Source organism: Perognathus longimembris, chromosome 9, assembly GCF_023159225.1.
Source record: "Perognathus longimembris pacificus isolate PPM17 chromosome 9, ASM2315922v1, whole genome shotgun sequence".
Classification (NCBI taxonomy): Eukaryota; Metazoa; Chordata; class Mammalia; order Rodentia; family Heteromyidae; genus Perognathus; species Perognathus longimembris.
The window spans coordinates 66,523,203-66,549,463 of record NC_063169.1 but is presented as its reverse complement, the minus strand read 5'-3'; the positions used below and the strand labels follow the sequence as shown (position 1 = coordinate 66,549,463).

Genomic DNA, 26,261 nt, shown 5'->3' with positions numbered 1-26,261 from the left:
CCAAAGGACAAGAAAATGAAACAAAACCTCAGCTTACTCATGTCCCTGAGCCAACAAAGTATGTCTTGGTGTCTTTAAGAAATAAATAACTGAAAAGCCTGAGTCATATTTAGCAACCTTAGGTTTGTGTTAGATTAAATCTACCAGCGCCTCTCCTAACCATCCCCTGGTCTGAGTTCCAGGAGCCTGGAGGCAGAGAACTTTCTCTACAGAGGCAGGGAGAATTCATTTCCCCTTCAACTCAATAAAAACCCAAAGAGACTAGTTTTTAGGGAACCATGCAAAATTAATCTGTTTAGGTATGTGTTTGCCTGACAATGTGGGAGAATCAGCAAGTGAAAGGACACAAGTGCAATTCCAGTGAAGGAAGACTGAAATAATATTTTATTATCACATCATGCTTCAATAACTCAGTCATGAGCATGTATTTCAAAATTAAAACTATCACCATACAAGTCAAGAACTACCCGGTTTCATTCTAAAATGAGACACACAGTGGCTAGTTTCTCCTGATTCTAAGAGACAAAATATAAGCGGAGATACTACCCACGTTAAATTTCATTTAAGTGCTGCAGTTCTTTCCACTAGGATACTCCTTGAAAGTAGAATGCCAGCCAGGAGTCAAACTGTCACCCCTGAGCCAAAGACAACTTACTACTCAGCTGGTAAATGAGCAACTCAATTGATAGAATTCCTCAATTTTAATCCTTTACAGAACTGTATGAGCAACAGTAAATGAACTGGATTCAGCTCATTAGAGGTTCATAAACCAAACACAGAAAGCTTTGGAAACCATCCAGAGCCAAGTCATGCCTAGCTAGTGATGTCCACTCAATAAATACTGAATGTCATAATTATCTTCCAGTTTTCCCCCTGACAAACAACTACAACCATTTTCTACCAATTACGTTAATATTGGGAGAAGATGGATAGGACTAGCAGGCAACCATGATGCCAGGATCTTGCTTATGGTCACATTTATGATTTCCAAAATCTGTAAAGTAACTCACACCGAAGAACACAAACCAAAGCCAGCAAAATAAATACATGTGCTTCTGCTCTAGTAACATTTGCTCAAATTCTTCACTAATTTTTTTTTCATTTCAAAACTATTAAGAACTGTTCACACGGACTTGGTCACCTTTGAAATATTACACACATTTCAAAGTATATTCACAGTTATTTTTATCCTTTTAAATTTCAAAGTGAGATTTTATTTCAAAGCTTTACTGTAACTAAAGGGGGAGAAAGCAATACAGATTCAGATCCCTGACTATTATTCACTCAGTGTGAAAGACTGACATTTCCACAGCTAGGATTTCAGTTCCTTACCAGATATACTATTTTCCTTTTATTATTAGATCTGAGTGTCTTCTTTGTGGTTAAGAGTAACTATCTATCTGAAACCCTAACTTAAAATACGTTGAAATGCTTAATGAACAATCAATTTGTTCCTTCATAAAAATTCGCTGGTTAACAAATGTTACAAGTATGGAAGTGTCACAAGGGTCGAAAACAGTCTGTGCCTTTAATATTTGAACAATGTTTCCTGGGCAAAGAGAATTTTGTTTCTAAGAGAAATAAATTATAGAGGGAGGTAATGAGGAAGAATTTTGAAAGGGCTACCTCACCATACCAATGGTAAACTCCTACACTGGAATACCTATCACAAGCATCACTATTAACACTGGAGTCCTGTGGCAGGTGTGTGATGCTGTATTTTGTTCTTCAGTTTTCTGTACACTTTGACTGAGCAATAAACTTAAAGTTGTCTTTGGCTTTAAAAAAAAAGTCACAAGAGTTAAATAAAACCAAGAAGCTAGGAAAACTGAGATTTTACATGTGAATTGAGATTTCTCTATGTCTGTGTATATGTACACACGTGCCTGCCTGTGCTAGGGCTTGATCTCTGGGCCTGGGAACTGTCTGAGCTTTTTTTGCTCGGCTAGCACTCTACCACCTGAGCCACAGACTTCCAGCTTTTTGTTGGCTAATTGGAGGTAAGAACCTCTTCAACTTTCCTGCCCAGGCTGCCTTTGAACTGCAGTCCTCAGATTTCCGTTTCCTGCATCCCTAGGATTACAGGTGTAAGCCATGGCACTTGGTGAGATTATATATTTTGTATGCCCTCTACTTTTAGCCTTACATATTTGGTTCACTTATTACTTCACTACTCTGCCTCCCACTTTTGTTCTGCAAACTAAAACAATGTCTACCACTTGTACCAAGAATTTAAATCACTCTGAAATGAGATGAAGGAACATTCAGTTCTTGACTTGAACAGCATCCTTTGAAAATGGCTTTTCAATCTCACATCAGGGTAACATATTGAGAAAAGAGGGTAAGGCCCTAGGCATCAAGTCCCTGCTTCTACACATCAGCCTCATATTTCTTCCTACCTTGCTGGAGCCAGAGCAGCAGAGAAATACTCACTCCAAATCAACTGCAGAGTGCAAGAGGCAGATGGAAAGACACAAAAACAGAGGTTCTATCGCTTCCTTTTCATCATTACAAATTATCTCCTCACAACCAGCTGCCTCAACTAAAAATTTTCCACTCTAAAAAATGAAGTATTCCTAACAAAAGTATTCATGTGGGAAAAATTAAGAACAAAATTACGTATAAAACTGGCTGCTGGGGCTGAGCAGTAGAGTGCTTGCCTAGCATGCATGAAGCCCTGGGTTCAATTCCTCAGCACCACATAAACGGAAAAGGATGGAAGTGGCGCTGTGGCTCAAGTGGTAGAGTGCTAGCCTGAGCAAAAGAAGTTCAGGGACAGTGCTCAGGCCTTGAGTTCAAGCCTCAGGACTGGCAAAAAACAAAAACAAAAACAAAAAACAACCACTGGCTGCTAGCACTCAGAGCAACTTATCTTCAGTAACTGCAGGTAAAATCTTCCATAATCAGTACTGCAGTTTAAGAAATTAACAAGTAGGACTCTATCCCAAAAAAATGTCTTAAAGATGAGAGAGAGAGAGAGAGAGAGAGAAAAGAAAAACAATGCTCAAACTACAAATGAAGGTTCATGTATACTGTGTGAAGTAAACCATTCTCCACATCCACTTACAAGAGATTAAGTCTGTCCAACTTTGTTTTCCCCCATGAAGGATTTATAGTCAAATGCAGAGAAGCCTCTGCTCAAAGGAAGTGCTGTTACCTCGGTAGCCCTGGTTACCAGGCAGCACTGTGGACTAGCCTGCACTGGAGGCAAAAAAATGCAAACCAGCACCAGCCCAACACACCACACACTCCCAGGAGACACCAAGCACTGCACAGCAACTCCTAACTAAATACCCTCACATATCTAAATCTAATTTAGACTTTTCCAGATTTCATGTTTCCTCGGGCCAACATAACAAGGATGAACTCTCAAGGATCCAAAGGATTCAGTTTCTGTTGGTAGAGCATTCATGCACACAAATCATCAAGACCAAATTCTCAAATAAAATACAGACACCTTGTCAATGGGTACAGAAGAAATAGTTGCTCAGAAATTAAAGTACCTGTTTAGGAGACTAAAAGGAATTTTTCAAAGTTGATCATTTCTTCATAGGAAAGACCATTAAATGACTTGAAAAATCGACCTTAAGGCAGTGTAGTTACAACTCAAATTCCGACACTCTCTGACCTCAAAAATACAGGAATGCCAGGTTTAGAGCTATGTCATCTGCTGAAAAAATGACATAGCCCTTCTTTCCAATACCAAACAGGTGCTCTGTCTACTTTAAAAGAAAGGACGAAAACTGAAAGAAAATACAAAATCACTGAAATGTCCCCTAATTCTCTCAACACTCATCTCAGGTAGACAGCGAAAGACAAAGAAAAGGCTACTAGCAAATAATAATAATAATAGTAATAAAATTTTAAGAAAGAAGACGACGAACAGAAAACTCAGGCCCCACCTGCTGCTGCGGGTACTGCATGGCTCCCAGAGTGCCCGGAGCCCGGCCCTGCATGCCGAGGGGGTACCGCTGCCCGCCTGGTGGACCGTAGGAACTGCCGGGGTACGGACTGCTCTGCTGCGGCTGGGAGTGGGGGCTACTGCCCATCCCATACAACTGAGGTCTCTTCATCACCATTGGGTCCATGGGACTGCCCTGTGAAGAAACCAAGAAATAGGCTTATTAACTGACTGTTCAGTACAGAGACGTGTCTATTGTTAACATATGCTTTAACAACTAGCCTAATTCTGACAATATCAAAAAATAAACATCCAAAAGAATATTAAGAAAAAAAAACTTTAAAAGACTTTTTTTTTAACTTTTAGGAAGGTTTTAACAATGAAGGAGCTGAAGTAAACCATGTAAGAAATAGTTTCGCATCCTAGGCATCTAAAATTCTATTATCCATATATTAACACGTTAGTGAATCTCATTCTGTTTGTTTTAACTTATTAGTAATAAGGGCAAAGGAGACTGGGTGATTAGCAAACACACAATGTCTTTTTTCCAGACTTGAGTCGGTAAGTCCTGATCAAGCATTCACTGAGGCGAAAGAATGGGTTTTAGATAAATGTCTAGGGTAAAAGTCTCCGAAGATCACTAGTGTACAGCAGTAAGCCCCAGACTGTGAGTCACAAGCCACCTTCCCCACAAAAGGAAGCACCTTACCAAACATAACCAGTTCAAAACTAGACTCTGAGTTTTATTTTTGGCCCTGTGAGTCAGACTTTGGGTTTCAAGGCCAAGGCCATTTAGGCTCCCAGCGGCTCAGTAGGGCCCTCACACCAGGGATCATTAAAGGGACAGAGCAGTGGGAGGAAATCTCTAAGCAGGGCCTAACTCAAGAGATCATTCCTTCCTCCCAAACCAGCATCAATCCCTCATGTGTACAGGCCATGTACCCTGGCCTGCGTACAGGACTATAGGGTACATGGGGGAGGAGGGGCTGGAGACACACCACCTGGCGTGGATGGGGAGATGCAAGCAGTTGACACAAGTAAATCAGGAGGGAGTAGGGAAGAAGCTGAAGGAGGCAGGAGCCACAACAGGAGTGAGCCACTTAGGGATGGGTGAGAGGCCGAGTGCTTTGACGGCGTGTGGTCAGGCATAGGGTGGCTCGCTGGGGAAACGGCAGAAAGCACGACAGGCAGGACGGGCTGCCACACTGGGAAGGTCAGGGTGAGGTCCTGAACTGGAACAGCACTAGGAAATGGTAAGTTCTGACTCAATCACATTTAGGTCCTGGGGACTGGGAAGTGAGAGACAGATGATCAGGTGCAGGTGAGACAGAAGGTGCAGTAGGACAGGGACCCACCCCCTGCTGGGTGAAAGCCAGCAGTGTGATACAGAAGAAAGTCAGGGCCCGTGAGCAATCCAGGTGCGGATGTCTAGGAACTCAGTGTCCATGAGTCAGCCTGGGAGTTAGCTCTGACCTAGAGACGGAGTAAGGAGGTCAGCATGCCAAGGAAGCATGCTTGTGGAGGACAGGACATTTCTGTTCTAGTCACTGCTAGCTTTCCAGGGCATAAGTCAAGTGGTATGGTTGGCAAACGGCAAATGCTCAATAAACACTGGCCAAAAAATAGGGAGCAAGCAAACCATATATTCAGAAAAAATATATTTTTTAAAGAGCTGGGACCACACCTGTATACCTAGTACTCAGGAAGCTGAGGCAGAGATCATGAGTTCAAGGCCAACCTGGGCTACACAGCAAGACTATCTCACAATCAATGAAAACAATGGGTAGATGAATTCTTAAAGAACATCAATACTTGAAGCAAAAGCAGGGGGAGGAGCCACAAAGACGCCAAAAGAATGGTCAGAAAAGAGCGGAAGATGACATGGGAGAGAAGACATGGGGGTAGGGGGACAGGCCTGCCAAACACACACACAGCCCAGGGGCCCCTACAGCAAGGTTAAAAGGGTGTGCTAACACCGCACTAGAAAATGCTTGCTTTTGCTGGGAAAGGACAGCACCGCTGTGGAGTCCGGGAAGGAAACCAGGACACCAGGAAGTAAGTTATAAAGAGGAAGGAAAGAAGGGCGCCAGCACTGGGACCTCACACTGCAGGCGGCCATGGTCCCTTCTTGCTTCTTAGGTACCCAGCCTGTTTTGATGATTTGATTGCAATGATTTCACTAATGACTAAGTACACTGGATCCGATACTACAAATATAAATACAGGCAGCCTCGATGGCTGGTTCTGGAGATTCTATAATGGAAGGAGACAGCAAGATCCTGATGACCAGTGGTCACACAAAGCCACTAGTGGCTCACACCTATAATACTGTCTGGAAGGCTGTGATCAAGAGGGTCACACTTGGAAGCCAAGCCAGGTAGGAAAGCTGTGAATCTCCATCTCAATGCAAAGTTGGGCATAGCAGTACACATCTATCATCTTAGCTTTTGGGGAAGCTGACGTTAGGCAAATTGTGATTCTAAGCAACCCTGGGGAAAAAGGTTCGTGAGACTCCATCTCAACAAAAGAAGCTCCGGAGTGGTACACATTTGTCATCCCAGCTATGATGACAAGCCTAAAATGAGTGCATGGTAGTGCAGGTATGCACCTGGACAGGAAGCAAGAACCTATCTTGGGGTGTAGCTTAGAAATGACAGATACTAAGTTCAAATCCCAAGGCAGGCAGTGGAGAAGAAAAGCGGGGGGGGGGGGGGGAGGTAAGAAGGAAGGAGAAGGAAGGAAGAAGAAAAGGAGGGAGGAAGGAAGGGAGGAAGTTAGTTAATTTTGGAAGAAGAAGGAAGAGGGAGGAGGAGGAAGAAAAAGAGAAAAAGAAGAAGAAGAAGAAGAAGAAGAACAACAACAACAACAACAACAACAACGCGGGCTCTGCAGACAACACCTGAACACAGCCTGAAGGGTCTAGGGACTGGCCAACCACTGATCCCACCTGGACCAACTAGGTGGACAACACAGCAGAAAACGGATGCTTTGCTCTGGGTCCTCCTCCCACAAAGAACACTTCTGCTCAAATTCACTAATTCAGATTTTTAACTACATAACTTTCTTACACCAAGAAAGATCGGAGTTAAAATGAATGAACTGGTGGGGCGCCGATGGCTCACACCTGTAATCCTAGCAACTCAGGAGGCTGAGATCTGAGGATCACGGTTCAAGGCCAGCAAAGTCCATGAGACTCAACTCCAGTTAACCACCAGAAAACCGAAAGTGGCACTGTGGCTCTAAGTGGGAGAGCACTAGCCTTAAGCTGAAGAGCTCAGGGATAGCATCTAGGCCACGTTCAAGCCCCACAACCAACAACAACAACAACAAAAAAGTTCAAACACACACATAAAACAAATCCATGTTCCCTTGAGAGCCCTCACTCCCAAACCAGCTGTTCCTCAACCCTACCTCCCGTCTCTGGGGAATCAGACAGCTGGGTAGGTGGCGCTAGTGGTAGGAATGTCCCTATGTTTATTTTCAACTGGCTCATTCTTGTCAGTGTTGGCACCCTGAGATTTTTTAGAACCTGATTCTGACATCTCACGTACTGCCTGTGCTTCCTAGCCTGACATTCTTCCCAGCGGAATCATCATCCGTGTCACTGGTACCAACATGGGAAGGTACAGGGAAAGCAGAGCCTTGGGCTCATCATTATAACTGACACACAGGGCCGGGGGCATGGCTCCAGTGGTAGAGTGCTGTCTAGTAAACACGAGGCCCTGAGTAGAACCTTCAGCACCACAAAAAAAAAAAAAAAAAAAAAAAAGTTTTGAGTGGGCACCAGTAACTCATACCTGTAGATACTCCAGAAACTTAGACCTGGAAGATCAAGGTTCAAATCCAGCTTGGGCAGAAAAGCCAAAGAAATTCTTATGTCTAATTACCAAACAAAATGACAGATGGGAGTTGTGGCTCAAATGGTGAAAAAGCAAGTGAGAGCTTGAGGATCTGAGTTCAAGTCCTGGTACCAGAGAACACACATGCGCGCGCGCACACACACACACACAAACACACACACACACACACGACTGACACAAGGCCAAGTATAGTGGCTAACATCTGTAATCTCAATAATGGGAAACAGAGATCTGGAGGATTCTAAGTTCAAACCCAGTATCACCAAATTAAAAAAAAAAAAAAGACACAAACTAAGGCATATACTATTCCTACCCTTTATGATTCTTACTAGTAAACACCAGATTCAAATCTGCCCTCAATCTCTATCATCTTCTAACATGCAAAGTAAGTGGTCCAAAGTTTAAAAACGGAATTGGATGCTAAGGGATGTCAGAGAAAGGCACAGGGTTTAGATTCAGCACATTAGGAATGAATCTTGCTTATAATACTTATTAGCTACCATAACGTAGGCTGAACGTTGACTAGAGTAACTCACACTAGAACGTTGCTCTGGGATTAAATGAGATACAACAGGATTTTTGATTTGTGTGTGTGCTGGAAACCAAACCCAGGCCCTTGTGAACATGACAAGATACAATGCCCAGCCAAGATTTATCACATAGTAAGAGCTTCTTAAATCTCTTCTATTTTCCTCTTAAGAAATTAGTGGATTGAAGTCAGAGAATAATCACTCAATAATTACTTTCTTGTCTCTACAACAAACTGTTAATTAAGGGAGAAAGTTTTGTCTGATTCATCTTTGCACACCTAGCACTTAGTAAAATGCCTGGCAAGAATAACATTTGTTGACTAGAGCGAGCAATGGCTTCCTCAAATCCAGCAGGGTCCAGTCCAGTAGGCTTTCTAGGTGGTCTGGTGATGGCCAATAGGCAGAGGCAAAGGATTGTGCACGCTGCCGACCAACCTGTGCTCGCCAAGTCCACACAGGTCAGAGCTGCTGTGCCATCCCTGCACCCGTGTGGTCCAAATGGGCCTCCCTTGAGCGGTTTCTGAGCCCAGAAACTCTCAGCCAGCACACCTCTCTGAATGCCTGCTCCATCCATCACTGCCGGGGAGAGGTACCCCAGCCAGTCCCACCTCCGGCTCTCCCTCTACCTCAGCCAACTCCCTCCACCCCCTCAAGCAGCATTCCTCCACGGGCAATGGCCTCCAGTGGATTCTAGAAAAACCCCTCGCTCTCACCTCTTAAGTATTCAGACACCACACTTTCCACCAAGAATAACCTTTGTACAGATGTCAGCTCAACGGTGAATCACTCCTTAAAGAAGGGCTCCCTGAAAACTGCCCCAGGCAGGGTACCTCAGAACACTCAAGCTCACAGTGATAGCTTTGACTAATTGACTCACAAGCCCCTCATCTAGCTTGCCCCCCACAAATACAAAGAATGAAGTAGGGGAAATGAATGCCAGCCCCAACCACCAATGGATAGCTCACAGGCATTACAGCTCAGAAAGTATGACAATCTCAATTCTCCAGGTTTTGCCTGATTTTCTAAGTTAGCAAAAAAATATATATTATTAGCTTAGTCATCTACAGCTTAGCAGCTACTAAGTCAGTTCAACGAGTAAGCCACTGCCTATATTTTTACACTTAATTTAGAAAATGTCATAATTTTATAAACAAAAGTACATATATGTTGCTTATTTGAATGTAAACTGGGTCTAAAGGGAAAATAAATCTATTTGGGAAAATAACAATCTTTCCAAATTTGTCACTGCTGCCACCCCAAGAAATTAAAAAAACTTTTAACTTCAGTTCTACCATTCTCCAACACTTCTATCTTTAAGTGTGCAGTGTAGTTCATATTCATGTGCCACTCCTGACAGCCTAGTGGCAGGTTCTTACTGAAAAGAGAGGAGTAACATAGTACATTTCCCACAGTAATAGAGATTTAAGGCAAGAAAGGTTTGTAAGGACATGGCAAATGACCCTCGCCACTCTGTGCTGATCTCAATAATACTGTACGGCTGTCCTACAGACGTCCATTGTCAGTCCTAACAACTACGAAACCTGATGCAAAGCCTGGTTGGTAAATGTTCAATGCTTGGTATGTGAAGCTGCAGACATCTCACCCCACGGCTCCTACTTTAAGTGCAACTTCTCCTGGCTGCAGGATTACAATGCTCCCAAGCAAGCATTATTTTTTAAATTTCTGCACTGTCACTCTTTATAGTATTCTTAAAACATTTCCCAAGCTATGCTGATTGCTGTTACTGCAATTAAGAATGGAGAATATCTATAAAGCACCTGCCACTCTTTAAGATTCATAGCATACATTATCTAAATAAGAAAAGTCTACAGTGTCCTATGTAAACAAAAGGCCTGTTTAACTTAGGTGAACTCAAGCCTGCCTGGTAACTGTTTAATAAGCACAACACATTAGAAACATGAACATGCATGATACAAAAATATCACTGGGTATGCCATATCATTTTGGCTAGGTCTAGACAAAGTATAATTAACCTAAAGCTCTACCTAATGGACACAGAGCTCACCTGCAGATTTTATATATAGCAAGAAAGTAATAGCAACAAAGTATGCTGGTCATATATCCATAGCATTTATGGCAAATTATTAATCAAGTCCCACCTGAAACAATTTGTTAAATTGATTTTAATCACTGGGCCTCTCATGTGAAGCTTTGTATAATCAGCATTTCATTTACAAAATTAATTGCCTGATTGATTCTCAGGAGGCAGTGGCTGTCATTACCCTGCTGTCATAACTTCTGAGTAGGTGTCACAACATGAAATTCTGACAGTATGAAAGGCACTTCTATTTTAGAAATGAATGAGGGGAGGAAAGGATAAAGGAAGAAAACCGAGGAGGTCACAGGAACCCCTCAGCCTGAAGCCAAGCCACAAGTGTCCGAGCTCAGATAGATGCCCTTCTGCCAAATGAACCAACATCAAGATGTCTACTGTCTCCAAATAGTACAGCCATTCAATTTCTACCTACATCACAAAATATACATCGTGCTCCAGCCACATTAAGATAAAGTGCAGTACCATCTCAAACCAGAAAACGCCATGTCAACTTCCTCCATTCTCTGCTTTTTCACTTCTTCACTTAAAAACTGTATTTAAGAATTGATGACTAGGACAAATCTGTTTAAGGCATACTCAAAACACATATAAACACCTATTCATCTTTTTAAAATTAAGTGCATATCTATTACTGTGAGGTATACATTTTTATTATCTAATTTCTTGCTTAGTATATAATATGGTCTATTATAGTTGGTGAATTTTCACCTAAAAACCTGTCTATCAATTAGCAGAAATTTGAATATAAAGGACTTTCATCTGAGAGAAAATGATCCAAGGACTACAAAACGAGGGAAAGAGGATTTTTTTAAATATACTGCTATCATCCACCCCTAAGTAGAAAATTCTCCTGTACTACCTGCATAATCTTATTTCAGATGCACTTATGGTAAGCATAAATGTATTTGCTACTAATTTACTTTTCAGAAAGGATGTCCAGGTCCTCACAAGCCCCTCCTGCCCCTCGAGCTCACAGAGGCTTGAAACTTCCCACACCCTCAGCATTGCATGAGAGCAAGACTGGCCATGCCAAGCCAAGCTGCTGGGAGAAGCTAAGATCATTTCCATGATGTTCAGAGAGGCTGACTTACAACAATCCCCACTTGATAGCATGCAATTCCAGATAGAGGCGCTTTTAAGTGGGTCACTTTGAAATGAAAAGAGGTCTCCTCTAGAGACCAGATGCACATTACCTTCCTAAGTATGCTAGTGCCCCCACCACCTGCACCAAAGGTCCACAGTGTGCCACACACTACTGAGCAGTAATTTCAAGAGGAAAAGATGACGGATGCTTCCAAAACAGGTCTGGGGCTAACGTGAGTGCAATTGTAAATGTGCATCCAGGAATACAACCTTCCACTTGGAAAGGGAGGAAACCTACTGCTTTCTAAGACACCATATGGAAGGTGTGCTTAGGCTTCGCAGGAAAAATCCTACTTCTGCTTTCCAAGGGAGGTGGAGAGGCTGAGGTTTGTCTCTAGGAAGGATATATCTAAATGTTGAGAGAGGTGTGAGGAAAATTGTATTTATCAGGAGTCATAAGTTGAACACAGATAGAAAACAAGGACATGTATAAAAGAGGACCAAGTTCTTAATGAGGTCACATCCATTTACCCACCCATCTATACATTTTTAAATGAGCAAGTATTAATATGGAAAGCACTGTGGAAACAGTAGATACCTGAGATGCTCTCTCACTTTTAAGAAACAGACACTAACAGAGGAAACAAAATACATATACAAATCGTCCACAGTATAAACAAGCTTGTAAAAGTCACAGGATAGGAAAATAAAGTCCCATGGGTTATTCATTAGAAACTCATCATTCACAGTAGAAAATAAAAAGTGAACAAGATACACAGGAATATTCAGGCTTGAACATAACCAGTAACATTTAACAAATATCTACTCTGTGAGCTCAACAATCTGTGATGGTTCACACATGACACAGCCAATACCAACAAATGCTACAAGGTGGTTGCTAATGGTGCCAGCCACTATTCTACTTGAAGGAAACCACATCCTTTAGCAGGTAACCTGCCCAGGGTCTTGCTACAATAAATGGAGTCAGGATTTCCCCCCATTGACCAAGGTCTTTAGGGAAGTTGTCCTTCTCCAAACCAGTCCAACTAATACTCTCTGACAGGAGCAAAATGCCACCAGAAAACGCTTACCCACTATGGAGTTGGTAAATTGGGCTGCCAACCTCCAAATTCATATGTCACAATCCTAAGTGTGAGAACTAAATGTTTACTGGTTAAGCTAGCCTGTCTGTAGCATTTTGTATGGCAGCCTGAGCAGACTACAAACACAAACCACTATTTTTTACTAATCTGTAACACACGACTAGTAGCTGGCAAAATTCTCTATGGGTTCCCTAGGATTCAAGCCTCCCTGTGTCTACAGCTTTGTAAAATTCCTTCCTCTTGAATATGGGCAAGACCTGTAACTTCCGTGTAACCCAGAAAATACAGCGAGAATGAAGAGCTTTTGCAGATGCAATTCAAGTGCATAATCAGTTGGCTTTGCTGCTCAAAAAGGGTGAGCACATAATCAGGTGAGCACATTAAAAGGGAGGCCAGACCTTCCTCAAAGTGAAAGGCTCTCCCTGTTGGGGCAATGAAGAAGCAAGCTGCTATGATTTCCCTTGTGGGTCTCTAGAGAGACTGTAGCTAGGTGGTCCTAGTGTAGCCTTCAGAGACCTGTGCAGGAGACACAGTTGGGCCAGCCTGCACTCCTGACCCACTAACACTCTTGAGACAGAAATGTGAGTTTCTTCAAGCCAATGAATTTGCTATGAAGCAAAGAAATCGAAATCTGCAGCTCAGTAGCAATAACATGCATTTTACATAGCTGCCTCTTGCTCCATCCTTGTAAGCTCTGCAGCAAAGAGTAAGGCCTGCTGCTGCTCAAAGGACTGGGGATGGTATGCTGATTCCTTCTGATCATGTCACTGGCCAGAAGACTCAAAACAGTTCCAGAAGAAAGGCGTTAAAAGCTCTTTGCTTTCCCACCCAGGCAAAGGTGTACAGCCCTTCTGACTCAGGGACGCCCTGCTGGGTCCAGGGTGTATGGAGACCAGCAGGGGGAGTAAGGGCTCTCTCCTCTGTGGGCAGCGGTGTGCTGGAATACTGGGGCTCTGCTCAGTTCCCTTCACCTGTCTCCTGGAAAGCAGAGACCAATTCACAGGCAAAGACAAACGCAGCAGCCCTCACTTTGCAGTCAGGATGCAGTGCTGGCTCCATCCGCAGGAGGATACACAGGAAGACCGCGCCCTCCAGGAGGAAAGCTCCAGTTCCTCCCACATAGCAGAACGGGCTGCGGGAGGTGCTACAACTGTGTATTTTTCATAACCAGACCCTTACATATGTCACCTTAATATGGCAATTCAAATATACTTGAGAGGTCAGTCTAAATCTAAATTCTAAGTCAAACCATGGAAACATGCAAGAAAGCATATCTGAATATCATGAACTGAAAATTGGTGTTAAAAACTAATTGCAACTATTTAACAGTGCATACCTGACTGCTGACAATGACTTAAAATAGTTGTTTATCTCCGCTGCCTTTACTTCACACATTAATAAGCTGCCAGAGGTTTAAGTCAGAGCCTATTGCCACCTGCCAGTCTTTTCACCGCTTTGCTTCCTAGTCCTTGGCTATCTGCCATGTGGGTTTGCTGGGTAAATTTTCAACTTTAGCAGGGATGGCTCACACCTATCGTTCTAGCTACTCAAGAGGCTAAGATCTGAGAATCAACGTTCAAATACAGCCTACACAAACAACTGAGACACTCTTATTTCAAACTATCTAGCAAACAGCTGGAAGTGGTAGGGCACCCGCTGCAAGCTTAAAAAAAAAAGTCAAGCAAGAAAGCAAGGCTCTGAATTCAATCTCCAGGACTGTTACTTGCACATGCGTGTGTGTGCATGCATCTGTGCACACCCAATCTATCTCCAACAACCTCAACTCAGGGCTACATCTCTCGCTCTTTGCATGCTACCATATAACAAGCTGCCTATCTCCAACACCTCCAAACAGCTGGCTGCCCCCAGTATGTTAAACTTAATTCAAGAGACCCTGTCAGCGCAACAGCCAGCTCCTTGGTCTACTTGGCCTCCATCCAAAGGACTTGAAAAAGGCTGGTTTTGAGCCATTTTAGAATGAACTAACAAACTAAAAGGAAAAGGAAGTCCCCTTATCCCCACCTTTTTAAATGACAAAAGCCAGATCTGTAAAGCCTTTGACAGTGGTGGCAGAGATTTGCCCAGCTCCATCTAAGTAAGTAATTCTATGTAATGTAACTAATTCCATAGTATCATTTTACAATTCTGATTAGGTTTCTCCAAAATCCTGTTTATTAAATTGCTTCCTTGAAGCATGCACAGTTACTAATTTATTTCCAACTAAATCAGGTATCATATGAAAAGATTATGCTGCAACTGTGGAACAGCACTCCAGGGATTAGGTTTCATCTCGATTTCAAAATTAAAATGGGGCTAAAACTTTACAACAGCAAAATTTCTTTTTAGAAAGGAAGACAGCTTAATATATGCCCGGGTTTCTAGATCAGCAAAGTGCCCCCACCCCATTATAATACCTTTCCTTGTCTTTCATAAAGCACAAGTAGCGCCCCAAGTCAAGTCAGCATGCGGACTTCACGTGCTGCCTGCCTGGTGGTCAGGAGGCTGGGGGCGGTGGACAGCACGCACCCCCCCTCCCGCGCCCCCCCTCCCACTCCCCCCTCCCCCGCCCCAGCTCAAGAGACCCGGCCTGCCTCATGTGGTAGCTCAACCCCCCCCCCCCCCAGCAGCACTGTGAAGGAAGCCCAAATGAAGACCTCTCATTCTTGACAAAGCTAGGCCACTGGCGCTTTGCTTTTAAAGGGATAACAGCAAATCAACTAGTTACAGCAAGAATGAATAAAAAAAATCTCTAAAAAGACACATGTTTGGGAAGCCATGTGATTTTTGATAGCTTAATTAGAGTATCACAGATAAAGCAAACTCAAATGTACAATACAAATTCAGGTATTTTTCCCAAAGCTCAATAAGATAAAAATCCTTAACACTGTACTCAAGGATTTTAGTGCTTCTAAAAGTATTTAATTTTTTTTTAAACTTTCCTGCTATCAAGCAAAAACTACAGCAAAAGAAAGCAGCATATTCCTTTACATTTTAAAAGCATATAAATACAGAATTTGGGGCTAGAAATGTGGCTCAAGTGGTAGAATACCTGTCTAGCAAGTAGAGACCCTAAGTTCAAATAGAGAATTTGCACAACTAATGAATATGTTCTAACAAACAATCCAAGAATTTTTATTTCAATTTGCAACTTTGGCATACAGATTAAACATGTCCTTTAACAATGGAGAGCTAGAATATTTAAAATATATTCTTTCAAATTTCAGTAGAAAATTTTAAAATGTATGTATAGAAGAGAATGAAAGGAAAAAAGTATGAATCCAAGTTCTCTCTTATGAGAACTGACTTTTGTCCGAGTTAGTGGCCAATTTAGGCTAGGGCCCACATAGGCATGTATACCACAGGGCAATATTACCTATGAAGTCAGAGCCTACATTTGACCAGAATATCAGCTTAGTACCTAAAAAGGAGAGGCAAGAGAAGATCTATGTTATATCTCACACTCCAGAGGCTGAGACATGAGGTTCATAAATGTAGGGGCAGCCTGAAAGACCTTGTCTCATGGGGGGTGGGCAGGATCTACTACATTATTCCATCATCTAGCCTTCCTTTCGTTCTCCCCATTGTTATTTCTGAAGCAGACCAGTTGCAATGAAAATAACTAAAGGGGGAGAAAAATCCAGCTGATGCCTTCCAAATAGGAAATGTTCTCATCTTCTCACAACTACTTTTGAAATTTCAGTTACTGAATTCACTTGTTCTGAGAGCTCTGCCTCTGCTTTGGGAAACAACCGGGTGAAGGCACCACTGGTTACACACTTTCACCGTGACAGCCTGGGTGTTTTCAACAGGGTCCGATCAGAAGTCAGTATGGACAACACTCAGATGACACAGCAGGCCTGGGACCACAGTGGAGGTGCCTGAAAAGGACTCGCACAGGGCTCAGGCCTGAAGAATCTGTGACGACCCTTCTAGGCAAGTCCTCTTGTCAACTGCCTCAGAAGGGGTAGCTTTCCAGAATAATCCAGTGGTCCACAGGAGAAAAGGACTCTGTAACTGTCATTGTTCAGAGAATGCTTAAGACAACGGAAAGCCTCTCCTGCCCCTCACTCCTCTCTCCCAAAGGAAACAGGCAGACGAACCACTCTGAAATGCCAACAAGAAAAGACCAGCAGTAGACTTCTTGCAGCATGATTTTATGTTTGGCACTTCTGTTTATATGATCATGTCTGTTCACATGCAGTGTCATGAAATAAAAAGGCAAGTAGAATTAAATATATTCGACATTCCTGGAAAGTAGAAGCAGTAAAAAAAAGAAAAGGTTTTAAATATGCTAATATATATGCTTGTCCTGCAGCTTAAAACCTTTTAATAATGGGCTGGGAATATGGCCTAGTGGCAAGAGAGCGTGCCTTGTATACATGAAGCCCTGGGTTCAATTCCCCAGCACCACATATATAGAAAATGGCCAGAAGTGGCGCTGTGGCTCAAGTGGCAGAGTGCTAGCCTTGAGCAAAAGGAAGCCAGAAACAGTGCTCAGGCCCTGAGTCCAAGGCCCTAGGATTGGCAAAAAAAAAAAAAAAAACACACAAAAAAACACAAAAAAAACCCAAAAACCTTTTAATAACAATATAGTCACCTAACATATACTTTGGTAATTTGAAAAAATCAAAACTTCGGGGGGAAAAATATTAAGGAACTGACACGGTGCTTAGAATATGAGAAGCTTCCATTAAATGGTAGGCAGTAAATGGAAGACACTCAGTGAATGGGGAACCATGAAACCTAACTTGGGCGAGCATCTTGCTATCAATTTCCTATTGAGAGCCTCCACCCCTTCCAGATCCAGCCAGCTAGGTGCCGTTACTTGGGCCAAGACCCTGAGAACACAGAGAAGTAGGAACAAAGGTGCCCCACTGGAGACAGGGCATGAGATATGGGCAGGGCCTGAAATGAAGATGTATAATCTGTGCAGGGGTTGGCAAACTACAGTCCACAGGCCAAAGGTGCTCCATCGCTTGTTTTTATAAGACCAGCAGGCTAAGAATATTATTTTACACTTTTAAATAGCAGGGGGAAATACCCCAAAAGAGGGTATTTCACACATTGCAAATTACAAGGAATTCCAACCTCAGCATCCAGAGTTTTCAGCTTCCCCCATCCATAGCTGCTTTAGTGCTACATCTGCAAGGATGAGGAGGTGAAGCAAGCATCATCTGGCCCATCAGGCCTAAAATATTTTCTATGTAACCCATACTCTAGGCCAGACGCCTAACAAGTCACCTCTAATCATCCTAAGGCCTGAGACTGACACCTAAGAAATGGTTGTAAAAGACCCCATCTGAATTCAACTTGGGTCCTTAGTTAGGACACTGTGGGTTCAGCTCTGCCATCTATGACAAGCAAGTTAAAATAAATAAATATCTGAAGATCTGCATGAGTTCTCAATAAAAAAGAAACAGGTTGGAACTTGGGTCAAAAATGGGATGCAAACAACAACAGCCTATGGATGTGCTCTCCGGGGCAGCGTGTTTATAGGAGGAAGGCCCAGTGGTGTATAGCACATCTCCAAGCTGGCTGGGCATGGGAGCGAAGCCCAGGGAGGACTTCGCTACCACCAGCGTGAGGAAGGCCATGTCTGGGACTCCAGCACTGCAAGTACTCCCCAATACCACAGACCACTGCTTCTTCAGAGGTTTTCCAGTTTCTTCATGAGCTACATGCGCATTCATTATTTATTAAGGACCTAGGCAGCACAACCTCATAGCAGTTGACTCAACCCCTATTTTAAGGATCAGGAACCAAACTCAACCATGATTACTGAACCTAATCCAGCTAACATTTTGGAAACAGAGTAGCCATACACAAATCAGGAATGAGCTCTAAAACTGGAAAGAAAAAAATAGCATCAAAAGGTTTCAAAGTTGCAAAATGTGTAACTGTTCCCTCTCCCCTCCTTTCCTCAGGTATGGGAAAGAAAGAAAATAAAAGCAAAGGTGATGCTGCATTGAAAAGGTTTTCCTCCAAGGACATCTAAATTCATGGGGGAAATCCCTCCAGGCAAATCCACACCAGCCCCTGGGGATGCTTCTGTGTCACACTGGGTGCTATAACAGAGCACTGTTATGTGTGCTTGTGCTCTGCACACACCACCTCATCCAATCCTCAACACCACCACAAGAACCCCAGTTTACAGAACGGCTGTGGCAGAGGTAGACAATCACAGTGAGTGTCTCCTGTCTACTCCCTTCCCCACCAAGCACAGACCCCAGAAGAGTCGATGACGGCACAGTGTTTCTGGCAGGTATGAATGAAAACCCCAATCCAAGGAACCATGATCAAATCCAGAAAGAAAAAAAAAAAGAGGGCTGACCCCCAGAATACCTGACTGGGCCTGGGAAGCCTCCAAGAGCCTCGGGAGTGTACTGCAGCCTGAGCACAGTGGAAGCCCTCACAGCAAGTGAGGGGCAGGATGCAGATGAGTAGGGAACCCACAATGGGGCTCTACGCTCCTGTTCTAAATACATGTCACTTCATAAACACTGGCAATTAGCAATACTGCCTAGTTCTTAAATTGTATAGTTTTTGGGAGAAAGAAGATAGGAACATTCAGACAGACATAAAAGGGTCTTTTTAGTTATTTGGTTTGGTTTGGTTTGGGGGGTTAGGGGTTGCCAGCCAAATCACTATCTCTCATCGTAATAAAATCCTCCACTGACTTCTACTGCCTATAATAAAATGTAATCCTCTTTTCATGATCCACAAAGCTCTTTATGGTCTTCCCCTGATTATCAATTCAATCAAAAATCAATGGGTGGTCTTTAGAAACATTTTCTGCTATAGGAATTCCACAGCCGCAGCTGTGAGCAGCAGTGGACACTCCTTTACACTGTGCCGTACACTTTGCATACAACCCTGTCTAATTTGGTCCTCAATCATGTAGGCCAGTGGCCTGTAATCTCACATACTTGAAAGGCAGAAGGCAGAAGGATAGTGGTTGAGACTAGCCCAAGAAACAAACACAGGAAGACCCAATTTAAAAAAAAAAAAATAGCCTGGCGTGGTGATGTACGCCCATAATACCAGCTATGCAGTAGGCATGAATAGAAGGTTCTCAGTCCAAGGCCAGCCCAGGCAAAAACATAAGACCCTATCAGAAAAATAACTAGAGCAAAAAAGGGCTTGGATTTGGCTCAAGTGATAGCACACTTTGCCTAGCAAACACAAAGCACTGAGTTCAACCCCAGTACCACCAAAAAAGAAAAAGGAAACAAAATCAGGTAATTTAAGTGCAGCTATCCCTATCCTAAATAAAGTGAAAGGAATCAAACAGTTATTTGGATTAAGAAACAGTAACAACAGACACAAAGAAAACTGCTGTGTAGGCCCACCCTAGGCTGGCCACAGATCCACTGGGTGTAAGCAGCTGGTGAGGATGCAACAAGCAAAAGGGAAGGAGTACAAACAGCCAAAGAAGAAGAAAAAAAAAGCATGTCTCACTTGAAGAGAGGGAGAGACTGAAATAAGTGCAAAAACAAAACAGCAGAGTCTAAGTAAGCGTAAGCCATCTTCCAGATGTAGCTAGGCAGCTCCAACCTGAGAATGCAAAAAAAAGGAGAGACGGGAAATGGTTTTGAGGCGCTCTTAAAAAGGGAAGTAGCAGCCGGGTGCCAGTGGTTCACACCTGTAATCCTAGCTACTTGGGAGGCTGAGATCTGAGCACTGAGGTTCAAAGCCAGCCCAGGCAGCAAAGTCCCCATAAGACAATTATCTCCAATTAACCACTCAAAAAACCGGAAATGGCATGTGGCTCAAGTGGTAGAGCTCTAGCCTAGAGCGCAAAGAAGCTCAGGGACAGTATCCAAACCCTGACAACCAACAATAAAAAAGGCAAGTAGCATCTACTACCATCTTCGGAAATCCCATTACTTGTCTGGATATGAAAACTCACAGGAAATATATGTGAACGCCTATTACATAACTTCACTAATGTGCACTGCATTCCAACATAAAATGCTGGGTCTTAAACCTTCTTCATAAAGGCTTGATGATCACACAAAGAATCCAACCACCTCTACAAACTAGAGTCAGTCTAATAAGTCAGTACAATAAAAGGAAAGCAAAGATGCCCGAAGCTGTAGCAGTCGATTTATTATTACAAATACCTATTGCTATAATGTTTTTACAAGGAATTTCTGAAAAAAAGTATTCATACTCAACATGTACGTATCAGGAATAAAAAGTATATGAAATATACAAAAGTGTATTTGCTGCATAAGCAAGATGCTTCTTCTCTTTGTTTGAAACTTCTCCCCCCCTCCCATTCTTTACCAAAGAACTACCTTTGCCTTTTTTATGACCTCCATTTGAAATTAAAAGTCCTAGTGGGCTAGGAAAGCTGTAACTTTGTTTTCTACATGTTAAGAAAAACTAACCTAAGAACCTAAATAGAAGCTTCAAAATGAAGAGTGAAGGAGTAATGAAAGCTCCCTTTCTCACTGCTAGCCCTTCCTAAATCAACATTTGGCATTTTACAAGTTAAAAGTCCACGACTCCAGCAAGGCCTAGGAGGTACCTGCCATAATCCTAGCTACTCAGGAGGCTGAGATGGGAGGATCATGGTTTGAAACCAGCCCCAGCAGGAAAGTACATGAGAGTCTATCTCCAATTACCACCAAAAAGCCAGACGTGGAGTTGTGGCTCACGTCATACAGCACTAGCCTTGAGCAAACAAATTGAGGGGCAGCACCCAGACCCTGAAATACAAAATACAAAAAGCACTTGACTTGAGCTAGGTATGGTGACACAGGCCTCTAGCCTCAGCATGGAGGAGACTGGGGAAGAAGCACTATAAGTTCAAAGCCAGCCTGGGCTGTACAGTGGACTCTGTCCTTCTCACCCCACTCCCCAAAAGATAGATAACTTAAACACCTCATTATCTTTTAGGTTTGAGCATTGTTATTCAAATTACTAAATCTTTTTAAGTATTATTCTAAGTAGAAAATATCCACTAAATGAACAGACAAAAATTTGAACATGAAGAACTTTACCCCTAAATCAAGCTTTATTTCCTGCAATGATGTTGTCAAGTCAAATGTTTGCAAACAGGAAGTGGATTCCTCCAAATCCTAGCCTACAGCACTTCCTAATCACACCTCATAGCAAGACTGGAATCTAACACTTGCAGGAGGGCTGACTTCTCTGACACAGATTGAGGTCCTCCAGCAAAGACAAGCTGTGAAAACTCGGGCAGGGGAGGAGAGAGGCGCTGCTGACACATTATCTGCTCTCCTCACACCTTCCGCCTGTAGCACCAGCCAGCTAAACACAGGCACTGCAATAATGTGGTCTTTTGACAATTTGTTTCACGCCTCATTTGCTATAAAGAGTTAAAACATTTTAGTCCATCTTGAGAAAGCAATTCGATTTGTTTCCACAGCAAAATGCAAAACCTCTTCCAACTATGGGGCCAGGGGTTAAAGTTCACTCTGTGATACAGACAGAAATCAAGTACTATCTTTCAAACACTGCAGAAGAAAACACACTAAGCAGTGCCACATGTACTTTTTGGTGACTAGGAAACAAAATCAAGAGAGTTCCAAATGGCAGCACCTTTTTCTCTCCTATTAAGGGAAGTACAGTCAGGTTTGGTGGCAGATGATTGTAGTCCCAGCTACTGGGAGCCTTAAGTAGGATGATGTTGTTAAGTCTAGCAGTTCAAGATCAGACTGGGCAACACAGGGAGACCCTGTCTTTCAATTCCTCTTCATTTGAGATTGCTATGTACATGTATATACTGTTGATGACATCAACAAGTATAATAATCCAAATGCTGTCCTATTGACAGCCATTTGAAACAACAGAAGCTTACCTTTTACACTTACTAAAAACATAGTGCAGTGTCCAAATGCCTAAATCATAAATATCACAAGATACAAGCAAAGACTGTAGAGTGCTGTCCCCCAGAACTTCTCACACTGATTGAGAATGTTCTAGATCTATGCTGTCTGGGCTACTGCACACTTACATATATTTTCTTTTTTTTTTTTTTTTTTTTTGCCAGTCCTGGGGCTTGGACTCTGGGCCTGAGCACTGTCCCTGGCTTCTTTTTGCTCAAGGCTAGCACTCTGCCACTTGAGCCACAGCGCCACTTCTGGCCATTTTCTATATATGTGGTGCTGGGGAATTGAACCCAGGACTTCATGTATATGAGGCAAGCACTCTTGCCACTAGGCCATATCCCCGGCCCCTGCACACTTACAAAGTGGCTACAAAAACGCAGAATTGAGCTTTTAATTTATTTAACTTTAAATAGCTCCACACGGCTAGTTACTACCATACTGGACAGAGGCGTTCTACAGTATATTTCTAACACTGAGGAAGATTTTTCTAGGGGAAAAAAAAAAAAGTTCTTTGGTCATGTTACTCATGTCCCAATCCTGATTTTCCCTTTGGAAGCCAATGATAATGAAAATGAGCCCAAATGTAAACATCCCTTTCACGGTCTCCTCAAATGAAAAAATAAACTGCTATGGCCCAAACAGGCTTGCTACCACTGGGTCAAGCACAGTAACATCAGCCACGGGGGAAAAAGGGCGAGTGCCTTAGAGCCACATCTCCCAGGATGCCCTTCAAGAGGAGGAAGTGCCTCTCTCTAACCAATGATGTCCTCTGGTGGGAAGGGGCAAGCTTCCTTCAGCCTTTCCAATATCATCATAGAGTGTCAAATAACATGATTACAAGCAAACTAAGTATACAGACCGCCTCCTGGGAGGAATGCATTGCAGAAGGCGGGAGCAGAGTACCTGGGCTCCACTTTCTGGATTCAAAGCTTGCAGGGACCCACTCAAGCTGGGCCTCTAGCTGCTCCCCCATAGGACAACTTATAATACCAGGACTTACTGCATAGAAAATGCACGTGGCATTCTTAGCACTGGCTTGACACTTATCCACTGTTCAACAAATTACTTTATATCACTATTAAATACTTAATGATTCCGTACAATAGCAAAACAAATCATTTCCCTTTGAGCTTCCAAGTTAAAGAGGGTATCTGACCTCTATCTGTAATATTGGTAAGGGGACACATAGCTAAGCAGTAATGGAAAGTGGTTTCATTATAAACACGCGGTAGAAAATACATTCCTGTGTTATGACCACTTTAACACCCATTTAATGTCCAACACCAAATGTGCCTCGCTCTCAGGCACATGACACCAGAGGGCAAGAAGGAAAACCTCCTTTCCTCCTCCAGGACTCGGCCTTAACCCAAGAGCAGTGCCTCAGGGCAGAGTCCCCAAATGCAATGAGCACTGTTTTAAAAAGTTTTTCCAGGTCTCCAGTGATGTCTCTGCAAACCAGCTGCCACACCTCTTCAAGGGACCATCCAATTGCCCAAAGAGATAAAGAGAGCACCCAAGATGCTGATAGCTCAGTGTGGGGCAGAAGTCTTTTTCTGCACAGTGCCTAGGCAGAGAGAGCGCTGGCAGTAAGCACAGGCTCGCTTTCTCCTCCAGGCTTCGGTTCTGTTATTGTTTTGTTGTGCCAGTCCTAGGGCATGAACTCTTGTCCCTGAACTTCTGTGCTCAAGGCTAGCACTCTGAGCCACAGCTCCACTTCTAGCACTTTGCTGGTTAATTGGAGATAAGAGTCTCACAGACTTACTTGCCCTGGCTGGCTTGGAGCCCTGACCCTCAGATCTCAGCCTCCTGAGGAGCTAGGATTATAGGCGTGTGCAATCAGTGCCTGACCGCCTCCAAGTTTAAAACAACAACAACAACAAAAACCACTGGTCTCCCATCCACCTGAGGTGTCCTCCTTCTCTGTTCCCACCTAGGTCTCCAGCAGCTGGCTCCGCCCTGACCACTTTCGTGAGTCTGTCTACATGCCAGTGCCACAATATACCCCACCTACACTCACCACACTCAGAAATCACTGCATTGTGCACACCATCCTTCCAAAACCCTCTGCTTCCCAGGATGCTGTGGAACTCTTGTGGGTCCATGTCTTTCTACCCCTAAGGTGTGGTATGTAGCGTTTCTGTCAGTTGCTGAACTGGTAAGATGCCTTCTTTTGTGGAGTTTGAGAGGTACAGATGCTTCTGAGCTCTCCATCCAACCTCAAGGACAGCAATTACATAGCACTGAATGTCAGTTGTCTTTGCTTTTGGGTCATGCTGTATGTGTAGTTCGGGCTGTATTTGAGGGCCCACTGGGCTTGAAATATGTTCTGAATAACCCAATGGAAATACTTCTGCCAGCACAAAGAAAACAGGTGTGGAGCAAAGGAAAGTGATCACAACAAGGTCTCTCTCTACACTTGTGGTCTTCAGAGAGAGGGGCTGTGAGACTTCCCTTTGGAGCATAGGCTGGATGTAGGGAGGATGCTCACTCTAGTAACGGTCCTGTGACCCAGGTGCCTGCTGAGGGTCTGCAAGACTCGCTAAGAATTGTGGTCGTTCCTTTTGAGATTTGCATGCAGGGCAGAAAGGTGGGCTGCCCCACCACCCCACAGCCTGGGCAAGTCTGGGCTTGAGAGCTACCAACTTCGTAGAAAGAATACTTCAGCACCAAACAGCCATGGGCACTGAACACATTTCCTCACACAGTCTACCAAGGGCTTGTCTGCAAACCAAAGGCAGCGCGGCTGCTTTGCAAAGCCATCAGAAAGCCAGCACGTGGGATGCATGTCCTGCCCCACGGAGCGGATGTCCAACACCTGCGGACGCCTGCTCTCACTGCTTTCCATCACAGCGCTGGTATTTATGGCTCCAAGTCTTCCTCGAAACCCACATTTCTTCACTTGAGAAGCCAAAAATAAAAATTCGCCTATTTGTAAATATTTTTCCCAATGCTATTGAGTAGAACGAAAAGCCAAGTTTGCTTTCCTGCCTATGTGGCCTCAGGCTGCCACCCTTCTTAAAGCTCACGCAAAGCTCAGCTGCCGACTCATGACCATGGAGCCTTTTTTCTTCACCCCATCTGTACCCAGCTGGTCGCCCTCCTTCACTCCATGCATTGCCCATCCCCCCAAGGGCTACTTTGCACTTAGCCACTGGGACCTTAATTACATGCCCGCCTGGCTACTTCTCCCATCACAGAAGTACTGCCTGCCTCCTCCTCCAGGTGCCTGCCACCTCCCTCCACCTCCTCTCCCCCACTACTCTGATTCTGTGGATGTGCTCTTGCCCATCTTCCCCGTAGCGCACAGATACCGGCCACCCAGGAGTCCAGCCCTGGAGGGACAGTGTCAATGTGCGAGAGCCCACATTCTGTGGTCACGAGCACTCGCGTTCTCCAGCCACGGGACTCCTCTTCCTCCCCCTGGTCCACCATGCCCCTAGACACACTCCCCCAGGAGGTCTTAAGGAGAAACCGCTCTTGAACCAGGGAAGAGGTAGGTGCCACCCCACCCCAGCACCTGTAACTGACTGATGTTCTGGCCCATCACATAAACCCTAACATTCAGAACAAATGCTCAGCCTGAAAGCACGCAAAAACACTCCTAAATTTCAAAATGCCCTAATCACCCCTCATTTTTCTAAGGAACTAGCTAGAGTACCACTTCAGATATATTAATCTCATAACAAGAACTTTCCTTTTCAATACTATCACACCACCACGCTATTATTGTAATTATTCATGCTAAATTTTACTGTACTACCAAGTATATTTATTTAAAAGGCACAGATAAACATCCTTTAGAAGTGGTTGTATCTAATAACCCCCCCCAAATCCATTGTTCATTAAT

At 43.6% G+C, this 26,261-nt stretch overlaps 1 protein-coding gene and 1 long non-coding RNA gene across 6 annotated transcripts in view; one reads left to right on the top strand and one right to left on the bottom strand.

Annotated features, from left to right (window-relative positions):
* Window positions 1-26,261, bottom strand: part of Arid1b (AT-rich interaction domain 1B) — a 309,189-nt gene that overhangs the window by 267,205 nt on the left and 15,723 nt on the right. For all 5 annotated transcript variants that reach the window (XM_048354354.1, XM_048354355.1, XM_048354357.1 and 2 more), the window contains exon 2: window positions 3,903-4,097. In XM_048354354.1, the coding sequence (XP_048210311.1) occupies window positions 3,903-4,097 (195 nt within the window). The remainder of the gene's footprint in view (window positions 1-3,902; window positions 4,098-26,261) is intronic.
* Window positions 3,142-20,271, top strand: LOC125357438. Its single transcript, XR_007212155.1, has 3 exons — window positions 3,142-3,152; window positions 17,969-17,974; window positions 20,098-20,271. It is a non-coding gene; the product is annotated as an uncharacterized LOC125357438 (long non-coding RNA).